The sequence below is a fragment of the Cynara cardunculus genome (genome assembly GCF_001531365.2).
Source record: "Cynara cardunculus var. scolymus isolate 2C chromosome LG 13, CcrdV1, whole genome shotgun sequence".
Taxonomy (NCBI): Eukaryota; Viridiplantae; Streptophyta; class Magnoliopsida; order Asterales; family Asteraceae; genus Cynara; species Cynara cardunculus.
The window spans coordinates 20034605-20048782 of record NC_037540.1 but is presented as its reverse complement, the minus strand read 5'-3'; the positions used below and the strand labels follow the sequence as shown (position 1 = coordinate 20048782).

Here is a 14178-nt window from a genome sequence, read left to right as displayed (position 1 = left end):
GTTGGCGACGGTTCAAATGATGGTGGTCGACGATGGTTCAGATGGCGGTGGTTCAGACCAACGGTGGTCGGAGGTGGTTCAAATTGATGGTGGTCAGCGGTGGTTTAGATCAGTGGTGGTTCAGGTAGGCAATCAGTGGTGTTCGATGGTGGTTCAAATCAATGATAATCGGTAGTGGTTTAGATTGGTAGTGGTCAGTGAGTGTTCATATCAACGGTGATTCTGATCGGTGGTGGTCGATGGTGGTCCAAATTAAGGAGGTGTGCAGCTATTTTATCATAATAGTGATAAGGGGCATATTTGAAATTATGAAATTAAAACATTTCATTCCATCAAAATACCATCTTATTGCAAAGGATGTTTAAATACTTTATTTGTGGATTCAATGGATTTTGAAGATTTTTTTCATGAAAAAGAATGAAGCAGATGAGAGAATGTAATTTAATCAAGGGAATTAAACATTTCAATTCCATCAGATTCCTTCAAAATCTATAAACCAGACATAATCTCTGAGTCCCATTAAAACTATTAATAAACAGATGTGAACTAAGAGACCGTTTACCAAATACTTATCCAAATAAGCGCTTATGAAGTCATATTGCCTTACCTAGCGAATATGGTAAGGACCATAAACTTACCCGGTAAGAGCGAGACAAAGACCAATAGTCTTACCCGGTAAGTAAACACTTACCGGGTAAACTATTGCATACGATGTAGTTTTGGTGAACTAAAATCTTACCTGATAAGTAAATGATAGTGTTAAATTTTACCATTAAACTCTTACCGGATAAATGTTCAGTAAACGGCCCATAACTTACTGTTACAATTAAACAATGTTTTTTTTTTCATAAACATGGAAGAAGGGTCAACAATAGCTAGCGTACATGGAACACCATCCATTAGGAAAAAGAAAAACACCATCCATCGCCTCCACTTTGAGCGTACAAAAGAATGAGTAGAACCAAACCCCATAAACGCCTTCAACCCCGCAAGTCTTCTCATTCTTTCACAGGTATTCTCCCAACTTCAAATCCTTTTTTCTTTTCCCACTTGTCAACTTCGATCATCCCTTTTTTATTGTTTCTAGGATCAACTTTGATGATTATTGTTGTCTGATTCTTGATCAGATGGCTCACTTGTTCTTGGGTTTTGATTGTACAGAGGAACAAATGATGGGTTTAGGGTCTTTCGCAGCATCGTCGTCATCATCTTCCTCAAATTTGTCGCCTTTAGCTCCCCCTTTTACTGTTGAACGATCTAACTATAATAAACTCAATTTGAGTTCAAATCGAGATTCCCATTTCAATGGCACGTCAGATGGAGTGCCCTTCACCTCCCCTTGGCCCAATTTTCACTCTTCAACTGCTAGACAGGGTTTATTGGCCGATTCGATAAGGACTGCAACCGTTCCTTCTGCAAATAGTTATATGGTTCCTGAGCTTATCAATTCACCAACCACTTATAATTGGGATTCTCTGCACTCTGTAATTAAATCAGGTTTGGAACCTATAAATGCGCCTGCTTCCCATTTGTCTGCTATGAACCCTAATCCACAACCTCTAAATGCGCCTGCTCCCCAATTGTCTGCTATAAACCCTAATCCACAGCGTGTCATTGATTCATCGTCTTATAATCGTACTGAACCATTCTATTATCCCTGTGTTTCATGGTCGTCCGATGAAGATGATGCTCCCTTGGCCCCCCTTAATGAGGATTTCTCGCATAATCGGGGTCTTTTTCATGGTCCTGGATCTTCTCAAGTTGATTATAGCCAACACTTGTCTGGATTGAAGTATAATGCCCCACAGGTCGGCACCTGGGGAGGACTAGCAGATGGATCAAGAGGAAATAATTTGGACGCTGAACAGAGTTTCTTCTCAGAGGAGGCAAACGTTGCAGGTTCACTTGCTTGTAGGAGTTATATGAATCAAGGTGTGGTCTTCTTTTCCCTCACTGGTTGTAGATATCCTTTGATTTCAATTGCTTTATGGTTACTTCTTGCTGTCTTATATGTTCCACACCAGTAATTTGATATCTGTAAAGGCTTTCATTTACCAAATACAATGAGAATATATGGAGAATACTTTCTTATTTTCTGTCCTCAACGAGCACACTTCTTTGGATATATGGTAGTGCATTAGTGACAAAGTATGCACTTGTCGGTATTCCTTGATTCCCATAGTTCAGGATTCGTGCTATTGCTTAGGGGATCAAGGTAGGTGCACCGGCATCAGCTAAAGCAGAAGAAGAAGAAGAAGAAGCCCAGATAAAAGAGAGATGGATTTATTGTAATGCATTTCTGATTATGTCATTTTTCCTTGTTTTCTTATTCATTCTTTCATATAATCTTGTATGGGATTCATCGTCACTTGTCTTAACTATGTTGAAACTTATGGATATATGAGTTTTCAGTATCTTTTCAAAAGCGAATATAGGGTCAATTGCACCTTCATGTTGGGAGTTCTTTTTTTATCTTAACTTCTACATAATGGTTGTATGTCTGAAGTCAAAGAAGCCTTAAAAAGGTTACCTTTATAAGTTGCCAAAGTTCATTTCTCTGCAAAAAAATACCACATATGGTTTTCATTTGTGTGCAAATACTGTTTAAGACTACTGATATGCTTTGCAGTCCATGGATCAGGTCCTTTTAGAAGACATTTAAAGTTTGCTCTTTGTTTCATAGTGTATATATGAACTTTTTTATGTAATTGAGGTATATGCAGGCCTAATTCTTTGCTGTTCCTCTTTGTAATCAATAGGTGCTTATGATGTCGAGAGTTTGAGCAAGGGAAAAGAAGATCCTGCCATGTTTCCTGGAAGACACTCCAATCTTGTAAGAGAAAAGAACATAGGACCTTCAATCGTTGGGAAGTCGCATGGTGCATCATTTTCTGCGGTTAATCAGGGGCTTAATCTGAATGGGTTCTCCAAAGAACTTACTTTTACAGCCTTTCCTGAGTTTTCAGAATCTCATCCATTGGTACCCTCTCCTGAACCTCCCAAAGAACCCTGGAATAACCATAGTTCATACACTCCATATGGAACAAGATCATTATTTGATACCTATACTAATCTCAAACCACCGTCAATAACAAAATCTTTGCCGTCTGTCGTGATAAAACCTCCAGCTTCACTTTCCACCTTTTCAGCTCAGGGTGCTGTTTCTAGCAAAAATGTGGAGATCAGCAGCACTCCAGCTTTTAACAGCAATGATGTTTTGGTTAGTCATAAACCCTTAAAAGAAAAGGAGTCTCATCTTCCACTAGGTTTTGAAGCCAAAGGTAGTTCTTTAGCTTTAAACCAACTGAGCTTTCAAATAGGAAGAAGTGATGATCATGTGTTGGTTGATTCCTCCGCAAGGAGAGATGCATCCAACATGATGTCTACCGACGATCAGTTGGATTTCAAGTTCAAATCAATTCCGAATGTCCAATTTCCTGATATCAATATCACCAAAGATGGGAAGTCTGCAACAAATTTGTCAGAGCATTTAGATCATCATAACCCTGCTGAAGATTCTCCATGTTGGAAAGGTGCTCCCACTCACTTTTCACCATTTGGATCCCCAGATGCAGAACCACCTCAGCATCCTATGAAGAAACGTCATGAACATAGTGTTTCCAATGAGAGAATATTAGCTTCTAAGCCCACTGAAAAAGACCACAAGTCTGGTGGAGCAGTGGTTGTGGGATTGGATTCTGTAGAAGCTAGCAAAGGACAAGCTCAGTCTTCTTGTGATATGGCCAGACATAGAAAGGAATATAGTTTCTTGAGCGAACCATCAAGTAATGCAAACTCTCAAGCTTCTAAACTGAAGCTACCAAATGTCAATGAGGATGTTCTGTTATCTGGTATGATAATCCGATCAACAGATGGAATTGTGGGGCAGACTCTGCATGCCTCCATAGAAAATGCTGCTGATATTGCATCGGCTGAAAATTTTGACGTGAATGTTATTGTTAAAGCACTGAATAACCTCTCAGAGTTGCTTTTACTTCATTGTTCAAAGGATGAATGTGCACTGAAGGAACAAGATCGCAATGCCCTTGATCATATTGTTGGCAATCTTAATGTCTGTAGGTCTAGAGAAATTCAACAAGCGCCTCCCACACAAAATTATAAATTGCCTCAGCATATCAGTTCAAATGTGCTTCAGGAGGTACACTTTATTCATAGCTTTTTTTTTTTTATTAACCTGGATATCCAACCCGCTATGCGAGCTGACTAATCCTGGGTGACCACCTGCCTTGCGGGTATCCCAGAGTCACCGCATTTGAACCTCCGTTGCCACAAGGGGAGTTCCTCCTCGGATTTGAACCTGGGACCTCTAGACACTTTTGACCTTTGGAGCCCAAACTCAAACCAATCAGACACCACCCTTGTGGTTTTATTCATAGTTTTTTAGTTCCTGCAGACCTGGTTTGTGTGGTTTGACCATCTTATCATGTATCCAGTTCAGCATTATGGTTCGTTAATGTCTTTTCTAGGGTGCTTTTGTGGGCAAGTCTCAAGTGACAAATGGAAGTAGCGGTATATTTTATGATCAGGCTGGTCATCTGTCTGCTCTTCATATGGAAAGGAACAATGATCATTTTGCTAAGAATATTGAGAAACTACAGGGTGCTTCTTTGAGGGACATTGATATACAGAAAGATCATAACATGGTTCAGGTATTTTCTTTTTTCTTTCCCGTGGATCGGCTTATTTTTCTTTTCAACTTTGGATTAGAAAATTTTTGCTTGTTGACCATCAGACAATAAAGAAGGTACTTGATGAGAACCTAGAGTGCAAGGAGGATCTACCATCCCACAATCTGTTGTACAAGAATCTGTGGCTTGAAGCCGAAGCAGAGCTGTGTGCCTTGAGTTATAAAGCTCGCTTTCATCGTGTGAAGAGAGAGATGGCCATATCTGAAGCATCAGGTATTGCTATGCTATTATTTGAGTCCAAACCTTCTTATATATTTATGGTCTCTAATTACGAACTTTTTTCAGACCCAGATGTATCTGAAGTTAGTTCTGACATAAAGAAAATCTCAAACTCCAATTTTTCTTTAATTTCTCCCAAACTGATAGATGAAGCTTCTGGTAGCAAGCCATCAAATATCCCCCCACATAATCCTTCTTTGCCAAATTTTGATGGCAACATTGATGATGTTGAGAGTTCAGTAATGGCCCGATTCAATATCCTGAAACGTCGTGAAGAGTCAAAACCTGTTAATACGCCAGAGAAAGAAGCTGTGGATGTTGAAGTTTCTGGTAATGACATTCAAAGCTCTGAGGTGGCTGAGGGACCCCATTTGCCGCATGACCTTGGTAAAGGTAATGAAGATATGAATATTTACAGTGACATGTGAAGATGATGATGAAATTGTTAATGTCTGGCAGATGATGCAGTAGTGATATATTCTCATGGTAACCAAAAGATGCAGCACCAGCTGGCCTTGGATACTAAGGATGTTGAGCATTCAATTATGGCAAGATTGAATGTTTTGAAGGGCCGAGGTGAGTCGGATCCTGTTAATGTTGAATGGCAAGTTTTGGCAGATGGTGCTCATTTCCAGCATCAAGCTGGTAAAGGTGATGAACTGAACATTTATATTTGGTGATTTACATGAATTAATGTGGTGATGGAACTTCTAAAAAAAGCTGTCAAGTCTTAGGGGCCGTTTACCGAATGCTTATCCGGTAAAAGCTTATCGGGTTGCTTACCTTACTGGGTGAGCATGGCAAGGACCGAGAATGTTTTCTGGTAAGAGACGTTTACGAAAAATCCATTTTGATGGTCGAGAATGTTACCCGACAAGGTAAGTGAGGGTGATTCTTGCCGGTAAGCATTTGGATGGTGGCCCCTTGGTTTTGAGTAGACTACGTTTTCGTCTCTATGATTTGTTGGCAATTGCTATTTACGTTCTTGTGATTTTGAAATTATGGTTTTCGTCCTTGTGGTTTACAATTCATTGTTGTTTTCGTTCACGTGATTTATTAATCCTAAGGCAAAGGGTCGAAAAACTGAACGACACTATTCTTGAACACAATTCATTGTTGTTTTCGTCCCTCATACTTAACGGTAAACCACCAACGAAATTATCCTCGGGACGAAAACAACAATAAATTGCAAAGCACAGGTCTCTGTAAGTTGTACCCTCAGACCTTTCTTCTGTGTAAGATTGACCGAGTTTGTTTTGTTTGGTTTTTTAAAGCAGAAGATAAAATGGGTTTTGTTGGGACAAGCGTGATGCAGAATCGGTTCGAGTCTGGGCTGTACTCCCCTTCCTACAATGCATCATCAGACTGGGAACATGTTCTAAAGGATGAATTTTCTTGACATAGTGATGTTGAGATTATGAGATGGAATCAATCTTTTGGACTTGATAGGTACATAAGTATATCATCAAACATTGTGTATATTTGTGATATATTGGGATTGTATAAAGTTGTCTTATGTTTTCTTATAAACACAAAGCTTGTGTATGATGAGACACCAAAGCACAAGGGTCGGACCCTGAACGAGAAAACAAGGTTTATACTGAAATAATGGTAAAGCCACACAATCGCGCTTGTGTGTAATTTATGTTTGATAATTCTTTTTGTGATCCTTGTGCCTCTCAAATTTTGGGTCTAAGACACAAACCGGAAAGATATTAATGGGTTTGTGGAGAGCTTGGTTTGGAAATATCATGAGCCAGCTTTAAAAGTGTTGTAATTTGGGTGTGAAAATGAAACAAACACTTGATCTTTGAAGTGTTGCCATATCATTTAGAGACAACATTTTACCCTCTTATACGACCCATCATATATACAAATCAAACAAAGATGATAAAGATACAGCATAAGTCAAAAACTAGTGAGAATGGCCTCTGTCTCTTTTGTAAGCTTGATCCACTGCTTCTACTTCTTTGTTTTTGGTTGAGGATGGGCATCAAGTTTTCAAGTGTCCTGTGTTGGTCGACTACCTACCGCTAGCCTTTCTCTAGATGTCTTTTTCTTTCTTCTTCTTTATGAATTTGGTCTCTCCTTAGATCCATGTTCATCTAAAAATACGGGGAAGAAATTTATGTGGTAACTCAACATAAGGCGGGATAAAATGGTGATTTTACGTCAAATATTAATTCCATTCAACACACGGTAATTTTACGTCATTCCAACTGTAGATTCAGAACAATTTCTAAGCAATTATTTTTTATATGACACTAAATCATATAGAGCTTCTTAACCACTCCGACCACTTACGCTACATGAGAGGAGACATGACATGACGGGATAAAACTCATTGTTCTACGTTTGGCACAGTATGGGACAAAACAATACGTTTGATGTGACATGAGACAGAGACAAAAACTGGGACAAGGTGGGTAACATGAGACAAAAAAGACTCTTACTTGTTCCACTAAAATAGGTGGAACAAGATGAGACAAAAACTAAAATATTACTACTCTACTCTAGTTTGATATATCACATTATATTGATATTTGTTTTAATGGTCATCACACTAATTTCGGCCGCTGCCACCACCGGCGGTTATCGTCAACCACCTCTACCTCCTCTTCCACTACAACATCCTACACCGCCTCCACAACTACCATCCATCGCCACCTCTACCTCCTCTTCCACTACAACATCCTACATCGCCTCCACAACCACCATCCATTGCCACCAACACTACCACTGTTGGCCATCTTTAACTCCTTTTGACCTTCACAACCATGGTTGACCACCGACAACCACAGTCCATTGCCAACTCTACAACCACCATCGGCCAACAAACACCACCGTCCATTGCCACCACCACTATCATTGTTGGCCACCTAAAATTCATCCTCTGCTGCAATAATCTCCTCTACGACCTCCACAACCACCGTTGACCATTGACCACCATCGTCCATTGCCACTTCACATCCACCATAATCACCACCACACTACCTTCACTACATCGATCACAACTACCTCTTCCACCATTGTCAATCGGCACCACCACCACAATCTCTTCACGTCCTCCACAACCACCATCGTCCACCAACCACCACTGTCTCTACCTCCATAACCACCACCGCCCATCGCCACTACTACCATCGGCCATAACTCCACTGTAACCAACACCACCTCCGCCACCACCACTACCTCCATCACCATTACTACTACCGACAGTTAAATCAAAATTTTATTCAAATTTGGTACAATTATATATGTATGTATTTATTTATATGAAAATTGTGTAAAAATATTTATAAATTAAATTATTAAATTATTTACTTTATTTGTGTTAATTATGACTATTATATAATATTTAAAATCATCAAACTTTGGAAGGTAAATTGTCTAGTTCTGTCCCATCCAATTCTAGTGTAACACCCTAAAAGTATAAATATGCTAATATAGAAAAAGATAAATAAAGATCGGAACTACGAAGCGGAAACTAGATTTTAACAAGGATTTTCCCAACACAGGGATGAAATATAGCGTTTACAAAACAATAAGCGAGATGAATAAAAAAAAACAACCTATTAATCTAAACAATCCTACGTCTAGATTAAAAACGGGTGTTTCCACCATCTCCAACAAAATGCAAAATCACCCAATATTTCGAAGCACCAAGTATTCCGACTCCAAACAAAAGACCTTTAAGACAACAATTTCCTCACCCCTTAGGTACCCTGCTGCTAAAGGAACCTGATAAGCATATCAATACAAGAAGAGGTGTTAGGCTTACGCCTAGTGAGTTCAAATGGTAGAATAAATACATAAAAGAAGAGTCTTTGCATAATAATATACGTATATAACAATGACGTAACTTAAACAGTTTAAGGGGACGGTAAGTCCAAGATATAACATGGTGGGGCCAAAAACATCCGAAGATGACGGGGGAGACCCGATTTCCGTTATTTATGACGGAATACGAAGTAAGTCATAGATCAACGTTGTAGAACATCACTTACAGGTATAATACCATTGACATCAACCCAAAACCAGTCGTGATCTTAAGCTCTTTACCTCGGAAATTACATAATAATCGCAATGCCTATTTCCGAGTGGGGTGAGAAGGTGAATTAGAAATTACATAATAATCGCAATGCCTAAATCCAACTTACATCATCCTTCACACGAATGAACAAAACGACTTTCATGCCCATAATCCATTTACCTCTTAGTGTCATGTTCAAGGGCGATATCTTAAGCATATAGACACTTATTCGCAATAAGATATTTATATGAGTCCTTAATCGAATGAAATACCCTTCTTTACTAGAAAAGTATGCCATGTGTAACTATAAAGGGTTCTCTTTTTAGCCCTATGACCAAAAGAAATACTGTGAGGATATGGATCCCATTTATTGAACAAAGCCCCTTTTTAACTCATCCAATTATAATCAACGAAATTCCCAAGTTCTTGCACATTTCACCTAAAATGTTCTCTACATCTAAGCAAGTAAATTCTATAGAATCTAGGGCATATAATAACTAAAACACACCAACACAATTAGTATGAGTTCTCATAAAAAGGGAGTGGGATGAACTCACCTTGGAGGGTTTAGGAGAAATCCCTAAAAGTAATGAACAACAAGATGGGCGGAAAGGAACGAAGAAACAGCACGGTTGAACTGATGTTGCTTACTGAACCGATGTTGACTGCTGCTGTTGTTCGCCGAGGAACACGACGGGGGCTGCGAGGGACGATACAGCAGCGTCTGCTGCTTGCCGCTGCTACTACAGTTGCTGTTAGGCGAAAGGGAACGGCGGGGCAGCAATATACTTGATACCTTGCTGCTGTCGCTGCTGCTGCGTTTACTGTTAGGCGGAAGGGACGAAGAAACCTCGCAGCAGGGCTGCTGTTTTGGGCGAGAAAAGGTGAAGGAACAGCACAGCAAGGCTGCTGCCTGCTGTTGCTGTCTGCTGCTCGACGAGTGAAGCGAAGGATTACACAGCAGCACGGTTGAAGACGCGGGACAGCAGCATGCGGCAGGGTTGACTGGTCGATGGAGGTGCGATGGACTCGGCTGGAAGGAGCGGCGGTTTGGCTGGAGGAAAGAAGGATCAACACTGGTAGCAGAAGGCCCCCCCCCCCCCCCCCCCCCCCCCCACAACAACTAATCTGATTCTTATAAACAAATCTCTCTTTTTTTGAACCCAATAAAATAAAATGGTATAAAAAAACAAGTATTACATCTAGTCGTACCAAACACCAGACAGACACTTCATTTATCCAGTCCTGTCCCGTACAATCTTATTCACTCCTACCTTCTTGTCTATATCAGTCTTGTCCAAAAGTAAGGTACCATCCTGATAAGTGATATCTGTAAGCACTCACCTGATAAGTATTTAGTAAACAGTCCTTTAATCTTGCTACTTTCTAACCTGTATTTTGGCCTAGCGTTGTTGACTTAGGCAATAGTAGCAGCAGAACATGAATTACTTATAATTAGTCTCGGTTGCTTTAGGCTGCGTTTGGTACATGGGACGAGACAAAACTCAATGTCCCACATTTGGCGCAACATAGGACAGAACAAGAACTCACTTCCCATGTTTGGCACGACATGGGACAAGGAAAAGAACTAAGACAAGGTGGGACGACATAAGACAAAAGAGACTATTTCTTATTCCATTAAAATAGGTGGAACAAGATGGAACAAGAACGAGACAAAAACTAAAATATTACCATTCTACCCTAGTTTGATATATAATCTTAATATGATATTTGTTTTAATGGTTATCATTGCTAGATTCGGCTGCCGCCACCATCGACGGTCAACCTCGGCCACCTCTACCTCCTCTTCGACTAAAACATCCTACACCTCCACAACCACCATCTATCGCCACATCTATCACAGTCGAACACTGGCTACCATCGTCCATTGTCACCACCACTACCGTCGTTGGCCACCTCTAACTCCTCATCTACTATAACCTCCTCTACTCACCTCTACAACCATCAACCATCAACTACCACCGTCCATGGCCACCTTTACAAACCACCATCGGCCACCGACCACTACCACTAATTACCACCAACACTACTACCATTGGCCACCTCCAACTCCTCATATACCACAACGATCTCCTCCATGACCTCCACAACCACCGTCGACCACCGACCATTATTGTCCATTGCCACCTCTACAACCACCATGGCCATCGACCACCACTATTCGTTGCCACCGCTAATACCATCGTTGGCCACCTCCATCTCTTCCTCTATTGCAACAACCTCCTCCATGACCTCCACAACCATTGACCACCATTGTCCATTGCCAACTCACCTCCACCATAACCACCACCACCACTATTTTCACTACATCAGCCACAACTACCTCCTCCACAATTGTCAAACGCCACCACACCACAATCCACCATCTTTAAGTCCTTTATAATCATAATCACCGTGGTCGACCAACCACCACTGCCTCTACTTCCATAACCGTCGCCGTCCACCGCCCATCGCCACTACTACCGTCAGCCACCACCACCTCCAGCATAACCAAAACCACCTCCACCACCACTACTACCACCATCAATTATATCAAATCTTTCATTCAAATTTGGTACCATTATCCCGACCAAGCAACAAAGAAGCGCTAGTAGATGAGATTGGCCCTCACGACATCCAAGTTGAGAGAGATAAATTGAACAAGCATGGTCGTCCTATATGTGTGTATTCATTTATATGAAAATTGTGTCAAAATATCTATAAATTAAATTCTTTAATTATTTACTTTATTTGTGTTAATTATAACTATTAATCATCAAATAACTTTCGAGGGTAACTTGTCTAGTTTTGTCCTGTCCAATTCTAGTCGTACCAAACACCAGACATACACTCGTTCTATCCCGTCCAGTCCTACCTTCTTGTCCTGTCTAGTTTTGTCTTGTCCAGTCTTGTCCAATCATGTCTGCATACCAAACACTACCTTAGGGGGGTACCCCTTCTAAACATTTACCGGGTAGGCACTTATCGACAAGAGACATCATCCTCACCTACTTTATCGTGTAACATTCTCAACCATTAAAATGGATTGTTGGTAAGCGTTTCGAACCCGGTAGGTGCTTACCAAGTAAGAATCTTTTCCTCACTTAGTAGGTAAGACTTTTGGTCCTTTTGTTTCTTACTGGGTAAGATTATCAGTCTTTTCAATGCTCAATTAGTAAGGTACTATCCTGATAAATGATAAGCACTTAGCTGACAAGTGTTTAGTAAATAGTCCCTTAATCTTGCTACTTTTTTAACCCTTTATTTTGGCCTAGTGTTGTTGACTCAGGGAATAGTAGCAGCAAAACATGAATTATTATAATTAGTCTCGGTTGCTTTAGGTTGCGTTAGGTACATGGGATGGGACAAAACTCAATGTCCCACGTTTGGCGCTGCATGGAACAGAACAAGAACTTACAGTCCCAGGTTTGGCACGACATGGGACAAGGAAAAGAACTGGCACAAGGTGGGACAATATGAGACAAAATATGTTTTTTCTTGTTCCATCAAAATAAGTGGAACAAGATGGGACAAGAATGAGACAGAAACTAAAATATTACTACTCTATCCTAGTTTGATATATAACCTTAATATGATATTTGTTTTAATGGTTATCACCGCTAGTTTCGGCCGCCGGTGGTGAACGTCGGCCACCTCTACCTCCTCTTCCACTACAACATCCTACACCACTTCCACAACCACCATCCATCGCCACCTTTACCTCCTCTTCCACTAAAACATCCTACACCGCGTCCACAACTGTAAAACCCAAAAAAAAAAAAAAAATTCGAGCAATAAATAATTTACCTGTATTATTATTTTCATTTTTATTATTATTATAACACACACACACACACGTATTTATGTATATATATATATATATATACACATATATGTTAAATAAATAAATAAAGAAAAAAATTTAAAAGAAGTTTCAAAATCGGACTAAAGGTGAAAGAAAAAGTCAAGACATGGGTAAAAATTATAAATTCGTGATAGTTAAGGGGGTGTGTCAGGTGTTAACAGGTCCAAACCAAAAGGACCTGTTATGTAATTATGCCATTTTCTGATTTCTTGAAAGTGATGGAACGATGCAACCTTTGAGGCTTCTTATTGGCTCTTTCAGTCAACCAATAAGCCAAAAAAAAATCAGAGATATGTAGACAACGTTCTCCTCTACAGTTTTCATTCAAACCTTTTGAAATTTCGTTGAGAATCGGGAGAGAAATYGGAGCTCGAAAATTCCATCCGAAATCTTCGTTTTTCGTCGATTAAAGGTAAAATACTCAACTAAAATTCATGTTCTTTATATGGTTAGCTTCGTTTTTAAGTCCTCTATAGAACCSTAGTAGCMTCACRTTCYAGATTTTGTGTTTTATGGTTTGATTTTGAAGTTTAAAGTTTCGTTCGGTTTAGTTTAAAATTAAAACTTTAAATGAGAAAATGGAACWCATTTCTTGACGAAAAATTTTGTTATTTATGTCAAAATGTTGGYAAAAATATTACCAAGGTTTTAGTGCAAAAAGAATGAAGAAAAAATGTCAAAAAACGAGCTATTTTCAAGCTTTTTATGTTTGAAATCGTGCAGTACTTTGCTGTTCTTTGTTGCTGGGTCACATTTACCTTTTAAATAGAAAAATRTAAGGGCGCATGATGATTGTAGGTTTCGATCACRTGACCTTAACTAGAAAGCATGGAGGGTTAACCAATAGATTAAATGTATGTTTTGTTGTTTATTATGCACGGATATAATTAATATACACTAAATATTTAAGTTTCAGAAATTAGCATTTAGTCCCTTCAATTTTCTAGAAATAATTTTCTCCATAATAATTTTATGAGACTTTCATTAAGTTTGTTTGTATTTTGTAAAATGCAAACTTTGACCTCATTTTTGATTAATTATCTCGTTTATTTACCAAAATGACCCTATAAATGGAAAATYGGTATTTTAACAATACTTTGCGTATTTGCTTCCAAAATTTACCAAAATAACAATATATCTTGGGGATTGGTCTATGAGCTTCATTTTTTTATATTATATTATTATTTTTATAAAATTACCAAAATGCTTCTAAAATTAAAGAATGTATATTTTGAGAAATACGTGACCTTTTTAGCTTTATAAAAAAAAATACCGTCAAGGTTAAAATTTACTACGTTAACTATGTAATTATTTGGTGATAATTATAATGAATCATTTAAATAATTTGATGT

General features: G+C 39.2%; 1 protein-coding gene across 9 annotated transcripts; it reads left to right on the top strand.

Annotated features, from left to right (window-relative positions):
• The first annotated feature begins 939 nt into the window (after nucleotides 1-939).
• On the top strand, nucleotides 940-6575 carry LOC112525144. Of its 9 annotated transcripts, XM_025135126.1 has the most exons (9): nucleotides 940-1012; nucleotides 1162-1497; nucleotides 1684-1932; nucleotides 2760-4159; nucleotides 4488-4670; nucleotides 4754-4922; nucleotides 4995-5321; nucleotides 5388-5579; nucleotides 6203-6575. In XM_025135126.1, exons 1-9 carry the CDS (start codon nucleotides 952-954, stop codon nucleotides 6325-6327), a joined length of 3042 nt encoding a protein of 1013 aa, XP_024990894.1. In that variant the 5' UTR covers nucleotides 940-951; the 3' UTR covers nucleotides 6328-6575. The 9 variants fall into 9 exon arrangements, with proteins under 9 accessions (XP_024990894.1, XP_024990893.1, XP_024990890.1 ...); XM_025135125.1 differs by having other exon boundaries at nucleotides 1162-1932; nucleotides 4620-4670; XM_025135122.1 differs by having other exon boundaries at nucleotides 1162-1932; nucleotides 4548-4670.
• The last annotated feature ends 7603 nt before the right edge of the window (nucleotides 6576-14178 follow it).

Coding starts and splice junctions, on each gene's coding strand:
- LOC112525144 (XM_025135117.1), top strand. CDS start 952: ATGAGTAGAACCAAACCCCATAAACGCCTTCAACCCCGCAAGTCTTCT. Junction 4,160..4,487: donor GTTCAAATGTGCTTCAGGAG/GTACACTTTATT, acceptor TGTCTTTTCTAG/GGTGCTTTTGTGGGCAAGTC. Junction 4,923..4,994: donor GGCCATATCTGAAGCATCAG/GTATTGCTATGC, acceptor AACTTTTTTCAG/ACCCAGATGTATCTGAAGTT.